Below are 14,552 nucleotides of genomic sequence, written 5' to 3'. Positions count from 1 at the left end.
AAGTCTGGGACCCCTTTTGGCAAGCTTTAGAGGGATCAAAAGATTAGGATTCTGTGGGGTCTTATAATATCTCCCCGTTGGGAGTATTCTTTCTCCAATGAGACTGATTAAGCTGAGAATACTGATAGGCTGAATTTATACACTAAACATGCACAACTGAAGCATGATTACATGATAGAAGGTACTGATATACTAAGTTATCATACTGAACATGCATAACTGAAGCATGACTACATGAATGAAGCTACTGATATACTGAGTTATCATAATGAACATGCATAACTGAAGCATGACTGAGTTTTGAAGATATGATGTATGACTGAGCTATTTCACAAAGGTATGCATGATATGAGAATGTTATGCAGTTGAGTTGATATAGAGTTATAAAGGAAATCTGAGCGTAGAACTGAGTTAATTCAAGGAAAACTATTACCTTGAGTTGAGTTTGAGTTTGCGGAGAAGAGGAGAGGATACTTGGTCTGCATATCTATTTCTACTTCCCAAGTAGCTCCCTCAACGAGCTGATTCCGCCTAAGAAGTTTGACTAGAGGGACCTCTTTGTTCCTCAGTCTACAAACTTAAAAATCAAGAATTTTGACTAGAACTTCTCATAAGAGAGACTGTTTTGAACTTCTATACCCTCTATAAGGACTACAACTGTAGAGTCACTTATGCGCTTCTTTAGCAAGGAGACATGAAACACTGGATGTACTGAAGCTAAGTCTGAAGGAAACTCAAAAATTTGTAAGCTACTTTTTTTAAATGACTGAAAATTCATTAAGGACCGACATATCGGGGACTGAGTTTCCCCTTCTTGCCAAACCTCTTTAATCCATTCATAGGAGAGATTTTTAAATACACATAATCACTAATCTCGAACTCAAGATCCTTTCTTTTCATATCTGCATACGTTTTCTATTGGCTCTGGGTTGTCTTAAGCCTTTCCCTGATCAATTGAACTTTTTCTAAGGTATCAAATACCAAGTCAGGCCCTACCACTATGGCCTCACCCACTTTAAACCAACCAATGGGAGGTCTACATCTACTCCCATAAAGCACCTCAAATGAAGCCATCTGAATACTGGAATAATAGATGTTATTATATGCGAACTCAATCAAGGGAAAGTGGTCATCCCAACTGCCTTTAAGGTCAATGGCACATTATCTTAGCATCTTTTCTAAAGTCTGAATGGTCCTTTCTCCTTAACCATTTGCCTGAGGGTGAAAGGTTGTATGAGGTAAACTTGGGTACCAAGACCCTTTTGGATGCTTTCCCAAAAAAAAGGGTGAACTGTGTTCCTCTGTCTAAAATAATGAACAACGAAACTCCGTGCAGTCTGACCAACTCTCTAACATAGAGCTTGTCATAATCCTTGGCTTAATAATAGGTATGAACTGGTAAGAAATAAGCTAATTTGGTCATCCTATCCACAATGACATAAATCGAATCATGCTGGCAGCGAGTATGGGGCAAGCCCATCATAAAATCCATGTTCAACTCCTCTCACTTCTAAGTGGAAATGCTGAACTCCTGCATAGTTCCACTAGGATTATGATTTTTGATCTTAACCTGCTAACATGTCGAGCACTTAGCTACAAACTCTGGAATGTCTATCTTTATTTCACTCCACCAATAGATCTCCAACAAGTCGCAATACATCTTGGTGGCCCCTAGGTAAATCGAGTATCTCGCACCATGCACTTCTGGAAGAATCCATTGTCTTATAACATCCACATATGGCACACATAACCGACCCTGGCAACGCAACACACCATCTCCCCCTTGGGAGAAAACCTCTACTCTCTGATCTCTGATTGACTCTTTCAGTTTAACAAAGCTAGGATCCCTGTACTTATTTTCTTTTACTTTGGAAACCAAAGATTATTCCAAACTATTCTGTACCCAGACACTACCCTCTGCCGAATCGACTAAGAGAACACCTGGTCAGGCAAGCTGATGAACTTCCTGAACTAACTTCTTTTTACCATCCTCAACTTGAGCCACACTACCCATAGAAAATCTACTGAGATCCTTAGCCACTACATTGGCCTTGCCCCGATGATACATAACACTCATGTCATAATCTTTCAATAACTCAAACCACTTCCTCTGACGCAGGTTCAGATCTTTTTAAGAAAACACATACTGCGGGCTTTTATAGTTTGTGAATACATCAACATGTACCCCATACAAGAAATGCTTCCAAATATTTAAGGAAAACACAACAGCTGCTAACTCTAGATCATGAATGGGATAATTCTTACCAAGGGGCTTAAGTTGTCTAGAGGCATAGGCTATGATCTTACCTCTCCGTATCAAAACACACCCCAAACCAACTATAGAAGCATCATAATATACCATAAACCTTTTTGAACTATCTGGTAATTTCAAAACTGGGGTTGTACAAACTCGAGTCTTCAACTCCTGAAAACTTTTCTCACAAGAGTATGACCACTGAAACTTGACCTTCTGAGTTAATTTGGATATGGGGGATGCAATAGATGAAAATTCATCAACAAATCATTGGTAATAGCCAATCAAACCTAAGAAACTCCTGATATCTGACGAAGAGATGGGTCTAGGCCAGTTCCTTACCACTTTGGTCTTTTAGGAATCAACTCTAATGCCATCACCAAAAATTATATGACCAAGAAAAGCTATTGACCTTAGCAAAAATTTACATTTAATGAACTTGGCGAATAACTGATAGGCTCTGAGGGTGTGTAACATTATTTTGAAATGGTTTACATGATCATGTTCACTGCAGGAGTAGACAAGAATGTCATCAATGAAGACTATGATCAATATGTCCAAGTACTGCTTAAACATGTGGTTCATCAAGTCCATGAAGGCTACTGGGGAATTGGTAAGACCAAATGACATGACTAGGAATTCAAAGTGGCTATACCAATTTCTAAAAGCTATTTTCGGAATGTCACATTCTCTGACTTTGAGCTGATGATAGCCTGATCTGAGGTCTATCTTAGAAAAGTAGCTGGCACCCTGAAGTTGGTCAAATAAGTCATCAATTCTAGGAAGTGGATACTTATTCTTGAATGTGACTTTGTTCACCTAACGGTAATCAATACACATTCTAAGAGAACTATCTTTCTTATGAATAAAATCGGTGCACCCCAAGAGGATACGTTGGGTCTGATGAATCCCTTATCTAGGAGATCTTTCAACTTTTCTTTTAACTCTTTGAGTTCTACTGGAGCCATTCTATATGGTGAAATAGGTTGGGCTGAGTGTCTGGAAGAAGCTTTATTCCAAAATCAATTTTCTTTTTAGGAGAAACTCTGAGAGGATCTTCGGGAAACACATCTGAGAATTCATTTACTACTGGAACTCACTTAATATTAGTAGTCTATGAACTATAATCCTTAACTCAAACAAGATGGTAGAAATACCCCTTAGATATCATTTTCCTCGCCCTTAGGTAGGAAATAAGCTGACCCTTAAGTGTTGAAGTACTACCCCTCTACTCAAGGACAGGTTCATTCAGAAACTAAAAACAAACAATTTTGTTTCATTAGTCAATGAAAGCATAGCATCAATGAAGCTAATCCATGCCGAGAATAATGTCAAAATATGTCATCTCTAATTCTACTAAGTCTGCTGAAGTGGCTTTCTAAGATACCAGGCTATGATAAATTTATCCACTGGGTAGAGACTGAGAAGGGCTCTGCTAGGATTTTAGGACTGACTCCGAAGTCAACAGCTATATAAGGTGTTATAAAGGACAAAGAAGCTCCTAGATCTAGCAAACCATAAGCATGTAAATGATAAAATTATAACATACCAGTGACCACATCAGGAGAAATTTCCTGATCCTATCGGTACTGAAGTGTATAGAGTCTATTAGGTGCTACCCACTAGTGGCACTAGAAGTTGCACCCTGCTGATTTGGGCGATTGGAATGAGTTGATGAACGATTATACTGACCCTGAGAATCTGAGTGAGGACAATCTCTAATTCTATGGCCTGCCTTGCCACATCTGAAACATTCATCACTGCTAGATCTGCAGACACCCTAATGGTTTCTTTCGCACTTCTGGCCAACAGGATTTGTTCGGGCACTGCTAACACTACCCTAGGGTTTAGGGCCTGGTGCCCTATATTTATTTCCATCTCTTAATTTTAGCACTAGAGCACTAGCTGATGACAGAGCTGGAACTGAGGATTTAAGAGGAACTAAGAACGATTACCACCCTCTACCTTATGCTGCGCAAAGTTGAAGTTACCTATTATAGCTCTCTTATTCTCCCTTTATTTCTCTTTATTCTTAGTCTCCTCTATCTATTGATCATGGACCATGATCCTGGATATGTCCATTTTCTTAATCAGAATTGCAGTTCTACACTCCTTCACCACACTGTTAGACACACTCAACACAAACTTACTCATCTTAGATCTGTTGTCCACTACCACATGAGGGGCATATCTGGATAACTGAGTAAACTTAAGGGAATAATATTTCACTATCATGTTTCCCTATTTCAAATTAATAAACTCCAAAACCTTAGCTTTCTTCAACTCTAGTAGAAAGAACCTATCAAGGAAAGCAGTAGCAAACTCCTCTTATTCTATGGGCCCTGCATCAGCACCCCTATCCATCTTTCACTGCTTAAACTATGTGTGAGCCACATCCTTCAACTGATATGCGGCCAACTCAGCACTCTCATTAGCAGTCACCCCCATAATATCTGTGACTTTCTGCACCTGATCAAGGAATTTTTATGGGTCCTCTTTAGATTTAGACCTAGTAAATAATGGAGGATTCATTCTAGTGTAATCTCGAATTCTAGCTGCAGTAATATTGGCCTAGATGGCAGTTGGACGTTCATTCTAGGCTTCTACAAAATGAGCTAGAGTGGTGAAAGCTGCTTTGAATTCTGCATGGAAAATATGCTCATCCATGGGATCTGGCTGGATGGGCGGAGGTACTGGCTGATTCCCAATCCTTCTTCTGTTGGTACTTTTAGGAGGCATATTTTGTAAATGGAAGGAAACATTGGATTAGAAAAAGAGTTTAATTTGAGCTCATGCTCACTCATGCGATATGAATACTGAAAGAAAGGAAACTTTTCCTAAAATGCCTCATAGCCTCTTGTTCATAAGTGTGGTGTGCTACACACCTATGCACAAGACTTTACTTAACACAGCTTTCAGACTCCCTAGGACTCTGTTGAACCTTATGCTATGATACCAAGTTTGAAACGCCTCGAGTATGCACCGCAGACATCACATGAAGCTCATAATCTTAAAGGATGACTAGCCAACCCATTATTGGTACCTGCTGCAATAACTGAGTAATAATACTGTAATAATGCAAAAATTAGGCAAAAACTACCATAAGGTTCATAACTAAAATTAAATAGTGATAAATAAATACTGAGAACAGAGAATCTATCTGAAATAATCTAGTCTGAAAAGCCTCTAACTGTCTGAACATGGAAGTGATGGGACAAGTCCTCAACTAACTTCGACTATCAAAAAATAAACTGAAATACTGAAAAGGCAACTATGTTCTCGAACTATAAGGACTCACTACTAAATAACTGAACAACTAGTATTTGAGTTCACTGATAACTATATAACTGTTAGCTGGGTGACTATTTCTGACAGTCCTGATTCTGTAAAATTGAACTAAGTTCTATAAAGAGTTGGGTGATAGGTGACTGTTTCTAACAGTCCTGATTCTGTAGAACTAAACAGAGTTCTATACTGAGTTGGGTGATTGTTTCTGACTGTCCTGATTCTATAAAACTGAACTAAGTTATACATTGAGACTAAAACTAAAACTGTGAGAGGTAATCATCTAACCGACATGCCCCTTTTTGTATAGATTTGGGGTCCAACTTGTAACCCCAACTGGAAGGGTGTTAGTACCGTGCCACGAGTAAAGACAAGCTGAAGAGTCACCCTTATCTGGAAGGTGCCTAGAATGAGAATGGTGGTACCCTCAACTAGCAGGTAAAATACCTTATCAACCCTCAACTAGGCTATGTAGTTCTGGAATGCAAGGACTGCTTCTAAGGATACACCCTCTACTGGCAGGTGATCCCCCATCCTTGGGTTCACTCGGTGTTGAATCGTACTCCCAACTGAATAACACTGACTATTAGACTAAGCTGAACTGGAGTACGTTCCACTGAGTTCTGTAACTGGCTGAGTACTACTGATGGTGACATTACTGAGACTATTTTGTAACTACTATAGCTCTAGGCAAACAACTAGATTTTTGGGTATTGAATACCCCCAGGACTCGATAGCATTGGAAGTAAAACATGGCATAATCTTAAAAGCATAATATTACTTGCTTGCTAACAATGCATTAATTTTGACATTTTGTCAAACACTTGATATACATAAGCTTTTACATGAATGGGATCACATAATAACATGTCATGCTTTCACTACTCAATTCGCATAAGCATTTTATCAAACACTTGGGGAGCATGGTTATTTCACATAATACTAGTCAACTCATGAACATCATGAATACAGTAATCAATTGTAAATTCAAGGGTTTAGCATTCAATTCATATAATTCCCCATACAAACTATTTTAATTTCATGAGACTTGTAATTAAATCATGAATTAAAACCAAATTAATATCATGAACATGAATACTATCAATTTCATGCTTGAAAATCATAAATCTATAAACCTGTATGTTTAAATAGGGTTCTTGGACTCCATGGGTGAAAGGAACCCATGAATGAACACCTAACATATCTTGATTGTTAATTTCTTAGAGATTGGTGTGAGTTCTTGAGACTTGATTCTTGAACTTGATGAAGTTAAGGCTTGTCCTTGAGAGGATTTTGTGAAAAGGATAAGTAATTATGCTATTTAAGGCTTTAATCCTGTGTTATGGAGCTATTGGGTAAGGGAAAATGACCCATTTTCCCTTAAAAATATAGAACAAAACTACAGAATTTACTTAGCCCGAACTGGCCAGAGCGTCACGGGACCTGGAGCGCCGCTCTGGACAGGGCGCCGCTCTGGTCAAGGTGTCGCAGGCTAATTGCCCTAATCCACTATTTTGGAGTTTCAAACACGCCCTTACGCTTGTCTAAAAATTCCGAAACTCACTCGAGATGTACTATTGACTCCCCCGATCATGAATCAACTTAAAAACTAACTTTCTAAGGCCGGGAAGTTCATAAATAAATTTCTCAAAGTTTGAGGGTTTTAGAAATGACTAAGTCCTAACACTTAGCAAAAATTTTCCAAGTCTGGGACCCCTTTTGGCATGCTTTAAAGGGCTCAAATGATTATTATTCTGCGAGGTCTTACAAGAAGGAAATATCCTGAACCATAATATGTAAGTATACAACCTAAGAGAGTCTACTACATTACAGTTCAAGAGCTATACTATTCGTAGGAACCACAGATACTTTTTTCTTTTTTGGATAAGTAGGTGCAGTATATAGACTCCAAGGACCAACTTCTTTCCATACACCGTTATTTCTTCTCAAATATCAATACGGCGTATATGTTATTTATTGCAGATATTTTATTTGGTAAGATGCAAAATGGTGCAAAATGAAGATGTTGTTTAATGTACTTCTTTAGCCCTATTAACCAACTGTTTTGAGTATTGGTTTGATTAGGTACTAAAAGCAGAAATGAAGTAACAAAAAAAAAAGAAGATAGATGAAGTACAAATGCAAGAAATTGAGCAATCAAATAACAAGTACAAATGGATAGCGATAGAGCTAGGAATTCTAACAAGGGGATTCCGAAAAAGGTAAAAGAATCACACGTGAAATTTGAATCAGTATCCTACTACTATAAGTGACACACTTTACCACCACACTATACATTCCCCTTATATCAAAGGGATTCGACAATTTCCAAACAGACAAAAATATTTGTTTTAATGAAAGGGATTCAATTGAATCCCCTTCAATACCTAACATGCTACTGCATATGGGTTTAATGTCAACTATGTCAGGATGTGAACTTTATGGAATTTAATTTCTAGGATAAAGACGTCAGGTTTTATTTTTGTACATATTTAGTGACTTTCTTAATACAAATATAACATTTGAACTAAAGCTACTGAGTTCGGCCAAATCAGTATATCAGCTTCTAAGCTCCGCCCCTGGTCAAATATAAAGCTAGATATCTAAGAATTGCACGACTGAAATCAAATAAAATTGGTTAACCAAAATATGATATATCAGTACCCTATATGAAAACCTAAACATGTTAGGTTTCCAGGAGCAAGAAAAGAACACCTATAGATCAAAAGACTTCATGTGGTGTTTGTTAGGCTTCTAGGAGCAAGGGTAAGAAATACCTATAGACCAAAAGACTTCAGATTGTGTTCATTATGCAGCACCCGCATGAGACCACACATAGCTAGAAGGGCTTTGGAAGGAACATAACACCTATTTACACATGTCCCTCCAACTATGACCCCTTCAACGATAGTGGTTTTCAAGCCCTGTAAAGAATTTTAAGTAATTATGCACACTATTAGCTGGCAGAAATAAATGGAACCATCCTGTTAAACCTAATTTTTCATTCTATCTAGGATTCGACAATCAAATAATTAATTACATGAGTTAGAGAACTGAAATTGATGTTTTATAGGATTTCAGTCTACAATAAGCATCACCAGTATTGCTCTAAGTTTTATTGCTTCACCAGTGGAAGCTGCATTCATCTCTGCAATTTTACCCTCCTTCTCTGCAATCACAGTGTATAAGGAACAAGATTTTATAAGATAGAAAGTACATCGATCAATAAACAAGTTCTATTTAATATTTACTAAAGATTTACACATCTGAGACTCATGCATGCATCTTAAAAAGGAAGGGTAACCACATCTACCTTAAATCCGTGAACACAACCATAAAATAAATCTAATAAAATAGATAATAGAGCTACATATAAAAAACTAGTTTCATTTCTCAATTAATTAAAACAGATAGTGAATGATACGGAAAGAGCTCACCTTGGATCTGGAAATCAAGAGACAGGGCCTTTGGAGAGTAGATGTAGAACTTCATCAGGAGTTTCAAGATTATAAACCCAAAATGAATTAATTTCTACCTCAATAAAAGAGCTCAAAATAGCTCATCCTCTTAAGACTAATCCAGAAACAAAATCACGAAGGCATATCTATATATGAAGCTTGGAACAACAGTGAAGCTTTGAAAAGAAATAAAGAAGAAAATTAAGCTTTATTTTCACAATAAACTTGTAATGGAAAAATAAACATCGACGGACAAAACAAAGAAGTTCGTTCTAGAAACAAAATGTGCTTTAGACAAAATAACAAGGAAAGTACAAAATATCTCCTCTACTTTCCTAATTGAGTTTTGTCTTCTTTTTTTCATTTTGGACCTTTTCGGGTTTGGGCCATTTTTAAACTCTTCTTCATTTTGGGCCATTTTAGATTTGTCAAGCTGGTCATTTTCAGACATTTTAAGAAATTATTAAAAAAACTACATTTACTAATTAACCTCTTACAAATTTAGAAATTTTATAAACAATTGTGAATAATTTTAAAAATAAATAATTCCAAGGATAATATAGAAAATATTTAATTAATGCTTTCTTTATTTAATAAGGTGGACAACTAATATGAGATAATATTTTTTTCAAGATGACCAACTAATATTGAATAAAGGAAGTATAATATATTTTAGATGGATACGCAATTCAAAATATATATAAAAAAATAAGTTTCAAAATTTGTAATCAAAATTAAATTATATATTTGTGATTATAAATCATCTCATTAACAGTCAAATTGATATTTTATACTAATAATTTTTAAATAAATGAGTTGTTTATTTGGAATTTAGTAAAAAGAAAAATGTTTCATTTAATTTCAAGAATGGCGATGAAGATAATATGCGTGCATAGAAATACACCTTATGTTTAATTGTGTTCCGAGGAAACAATATGTTTGTCAAACTTTTACTTTCTTTAAATACATTTACAATAATTGTTAAAATCGTATCATTTTACTCAATTATTCACTCCTTAAATATAAATAATATATAATGTTTGAAGTAAATGAAAATATAATGAAATAATAGATACTATATGTTATACTAAATGTTACTAATGCATTAACAATGAACCAAAAGAATATTTTTAGAATAAAATATTTTTAACAAACACGTAGTTCATGTACATATATTTATATATTATTTTCATTTGCTATTTTACTTTGAATTGTCTCAAGAAAATCAATATCATATTTAATAAAAAATTTGCACCTATTAGATTTTTATTATACTTTCAATGTTCATGTAAAAAGTATAACATTCCATCTTTTATAGTATTAAACAATGAATAAATGGTATACTGCACAATTAATAAACTAATAAAAAATTAAATATGATCTAAAGAATAAGATAATAATATTTATAATTTTCTTATAGTAATTTTTGCGCATTATGAGGGTAATTTTACTAGTACTCATATAATAAAGAATTATGATTTTACCTTTTCAAGAAACATCTCAATTACATCAAGCTAACATTATACAGTACATGTACGAATATTTAAAAGAAAGTACAAGCAATTCAATTTGTTAATCAACTACACAAAGAAAAAAAATATTTTAATCAAAATAAAGTAATCAAATTTTCAAAATTTAAATAATTTTTTAAAATGTGCAAGTTAGAATCTTTTTTGAAGATGACATACAATATAATTTCAAATTTAAAAATTTAATTAAAAAAACTTTATATTGTGTGCGCATGAAATTAAAATACATGTTGTTAAATTGTACTCTGCTAATTAATGACTTTTTCAGTAAGTAATAAAGTGGTGGATCTCTCACAGAAAAGTATAAAAATTATAATTATTATTAATAAAAAGTATCATTTTTTTAATAGAAATATTTTAAAATTTTGAATTATATTTCTCAAATTTTCTTATTAAGAAATAAAGATTTTATAATAACATCCAAGGTGATGTGTTACAAAGACATGATTAACATCTTATTAATTCAAATTAATTTTTACTATATATTATAAATAATATTTAAACGATTATTCAAAATGACGCTAATAAACCAACAGAAAATTTCAATTGATACAATGACGACTTCAACTTCCCAAATTTCATTTTTTCCATTTTCCAGCAAAACAAGTCAATGACATCTTAGTGGAAGTCACTCATCTTTCCTTTGGTAGTTAAGTTATCACGAAAGAAAAACAGAAACTTCAAGCTTTCTAGTCGTAAGTAACAATTATAGTTGCAAACTCTCCCGGTAAAGGGCAACACGAAAAGAACCAACTATCAAATCAAATGTTTTTGATTCATAGATATGTTTACAAACTTCCCGCTTTGGCTACGCCTCCTTAGCTTCCTCATTGCATTAACAAATCTCTCATTGAAAGAACAAATTATTACTGAAAATGAATAACAAGCGTATTTTCAGATGTCCAAAATGAAAAGAATATATAGTTGTTCCACATCTAGAAAAAACGAACATATAGATGTTTGGGTTCTTCTAAAACAAATCTATTTAATATGATTAGATAGGAACCTGTTTCTAACGAAAATTGTTGCAAATGTTCAACACCCAAAAGCAGTGTTCCGCCTATGTAAAGGAGTTATATTACATACAAATGAATTACGAGAAACTTTGCTAGACTAAGCCATCATATATTTGCAACCTCCCGCCATGAGTAAATATGTGACACAAAGCTTATGCAGATACTAACAGTCACACTATTCTTTGAGCTTACCTTTACGAACTAATTCTTACTACCAATTTTGTAAAGACTAAGAGTAAAACGTACTTATAGCAGCCTTATTTATTTTATACATATATAAGTGTGGATGAAGCTGCTGAAGCAGGCAGCTCATGAACGACATGTATGCTTCAGCTGCTTCAATCGTGTTTTTACTATATCACGCCTAATTAATTATTATAGGTCATTTACGTATTAAAAAAATAATAATATTTAAATAAAAAAGTAAAATAGACATTATGAAATACCTGTTTTAGATGTTTTTTGTGATTTTACTATATCACCCCTGATTAATTATTATAAGTCATTTATGTATTAAAAAATTAATAATATTTAATAAAAAGGTAAAATAGACATAAAAATAATACATTAACTCTTGATGTCTTAAATTACCTTGACGTCTTATATTGGGTCCACTTAAATTTTGTCTACAAGTATTTTCTTTATAGTAATTTCGCTATACTAATTCTAATCTGTTATTATAAGTAATTTAAGACATGTCTGTTTTGTTGCTTCAATCGTGATTTTACTATATCACCCCTAATTGATTATTAAGTCATCTAAGCATTAGAAAATTAATAATATTTCATAAAAAATGTAAAATAGACACAAAATTATGTATTAAATAAATCATTATCTGTATCTTCTTTTTCTAAGGTTGATTTTATTTTAAGTAATTTTTCTTCTAGTTGTCTTTTTTTCTATTTCAAGTTGATTTCTGTAATTAACTTCTTCATATATCCAATTTTGCCTTTCTCTAATTTTTTTTATATATTCTAACATTTATTTATTTTGAATAGTATCCATCTGAATCTAAGTAATATTGATGTTCATAATATATGTGTAAGTTTTCTATACTGTCTAATAATTCTTCCTCTTCATAATCTTGTAATTTTTCTAATATTATTCTCTTAATGTATATAATTTCTATATCTCTAAGTATATATAAGATTAAGACTTTAAGATTATCTATCATTTAAAATTGACTAAATATTTTATTATAATATTTTGTAGTTATTTGTTTTAATCTTATTAACTCTTTTATATTTTTACTAAGAAATTGTATATATTTTATATCTATTTTCCAAAATTCTAAATATACATAGTTTATCATAGTTAATGTGTATATAGGTATTTATAAGAGTAATTAGGTAAGTGTGGTATGTAATTTATTCTAGCTATATAATCTTTACCGAATATTTTTTCTAATATGACTTTCCTTATATCTATTATTCTTATATCCTTAATCACATACAAAATAAGTATTTTAAATTTATCTACCATTACATCAGATAAATAATTATTCATTTTCATAAAAAAATTGCTCCTTTCAAAATATTCCCTTCAATCATGTACATAACAAAATATGGTCATCTTAGATTACTATATACTAGATTATTATTAAATAACATGTTCTTCGGTCACTATTAGCATGGAAATCTGGATATTTTTCCCTTAAACAGCGCCTCTACTCTGGTTACTCCCTACCACGGCTTCTTGCCTCATTGGTTTCACCTTTAGGATGGCATAGTTCTTAGGGATTTTTTCTCCTTTTCCACTTTGCTAATAAACTTCTTAACATATTATTCTTCGAATAATTTTACTATAAAGTAACTAACATGAATTTATTTTATCATAGCATGATTGTTGAGAATTATGAATTTAGCTATTCATAATCATAAATAAATATATCTGTTCGGGTAGGTTTGATATTTCTAAGGTTTGTTCCTCCATATCTTTTTCCATTGAAATATACCTGTTTTTTAATAATTAAGCAAAATATTTGTTGTAGACAAGAGAGAGTTTTTGCTTCAACACATGAAGACTTGCTTTGCAATGCCTTCGGTTCATCTTATTTATAGACTGAAACTTTACAAGAGTATTCACATTTCTAAAATCTTTACAAGAGTATTCACGTTTCTAAAATTATCTACCTAGTCTACTTTACAAAAAGTCTCCTAATAAGACAAAAAAATTATTAATGCCTAGACTAATAATAGTCAAAAGCCTATACAAAAGGTTTCAATAGTTTACGTAAAGAAAATTGTGAAAGTTTACATGTCGCTTTCACAATTTAATAGCTTGTCTTCTATTATTACTCCGTTGATATATTCTCATTGTCGTATCTGCTGCTTTTCCATATCTCCATTATTGCTTCTTATCTTGTATCTTCCAGCTGACGTTCTTATCTTCTTGGTTGATTTTTCTGCTATTCTAGCTAAACTTCTGGGATATCATTATCTCTTCCATTACATTTTAAAAATTTATGATCTGGATATTTATGTACAATTGTCTTGAAATATCTGGTTAATAATTCTTCTGAAATAAATTTTTCTCCGATAGCTCTGGCGATAGGTTCCATCTCTGGTTTGACCAATGTCAGAATCCATTGCCTAATAGTTTCCATATCTATTTCTCATAATTCCTTTGAATTTGAATGTATTAGTACATGATTTCTTGAATAATAGCTCCATATGGGATTTTGGTTACGGTATGTGTTTGCTAGCTCTTGCAAAATTGTAGATAGTCCGATAATCCTCTTATTCGCATAAAATTTTGGTATCTCAATTCTAAGTATTTCTGGTTGTGGAATAATATCTTGTGGTATAATCATATCTCGTGTCATTCCTATCTTTACAACTTGTATGGGTTTTTTAACTTCATCTTATAATATCTCTGCTGGTGCCATGTAAATTTTTATAAAAAATAGGGTACCTTTGGTTATTATTTTAAAAATGTTAAATACTTCATATATTTCCGGTATAGTGGATATCTCATTTCCGTCAGAGGTATATACAGTACTGAGTAGTCC

At 33.1% G+C, this 14,552-nt stretch overlaps 1 protein-coding gene across 1 annotated transcript; it reads right to left on the bottom strand.

The window, feature by feature from the left end:
• Window positions 1–8,316: 8,316 nt before the first annotated feature.
• LOC124887038 (dihydrolipoyl dehydrogenase 2, chloroplastic-like) lies at window positions 8,317–9,157 on the bottom strand. Its single transcript, XM_047396202.1, has 3 exons — window positions 8,977–9,157; window positions 8,638–8,708; window positions 8,317–8,463 (listed from the first exon to the last, which is right to left on the bottom strand). Exons 1-3 carry the CDS (start codon window positions 9,029–9,031, stop codon window positions 8,317–8,319), a joined length of 273 nt encoding a protein of 90 aa, XP_047252158.1. The 5' UTR covers window positions 9,032–9,157.
• Between the last annotated feature and the right edge of the window lie 5,395 nt (window positions 9,158–14,552).

Source organism: Capsicum annuum, chromosome 9, assembly GCF_002878395.1.
Source record: "Capsicum annuum cultivar UCD-10X-F1 chromosome 9, UCD10Xv1.1, whole genome shotgun sequence".
NCBI classification, from domain to species: Eukaryota; Viridiplantae; Streptophyta; class Magnoliopsida; order Solanales; family Solanaceae; genus Capsicum; species Capsicum annuum.
Note: the sequence above shows the minus strand (reverse complement) of the source record. Positions and strands in the feature narration are given on the sequence as shown.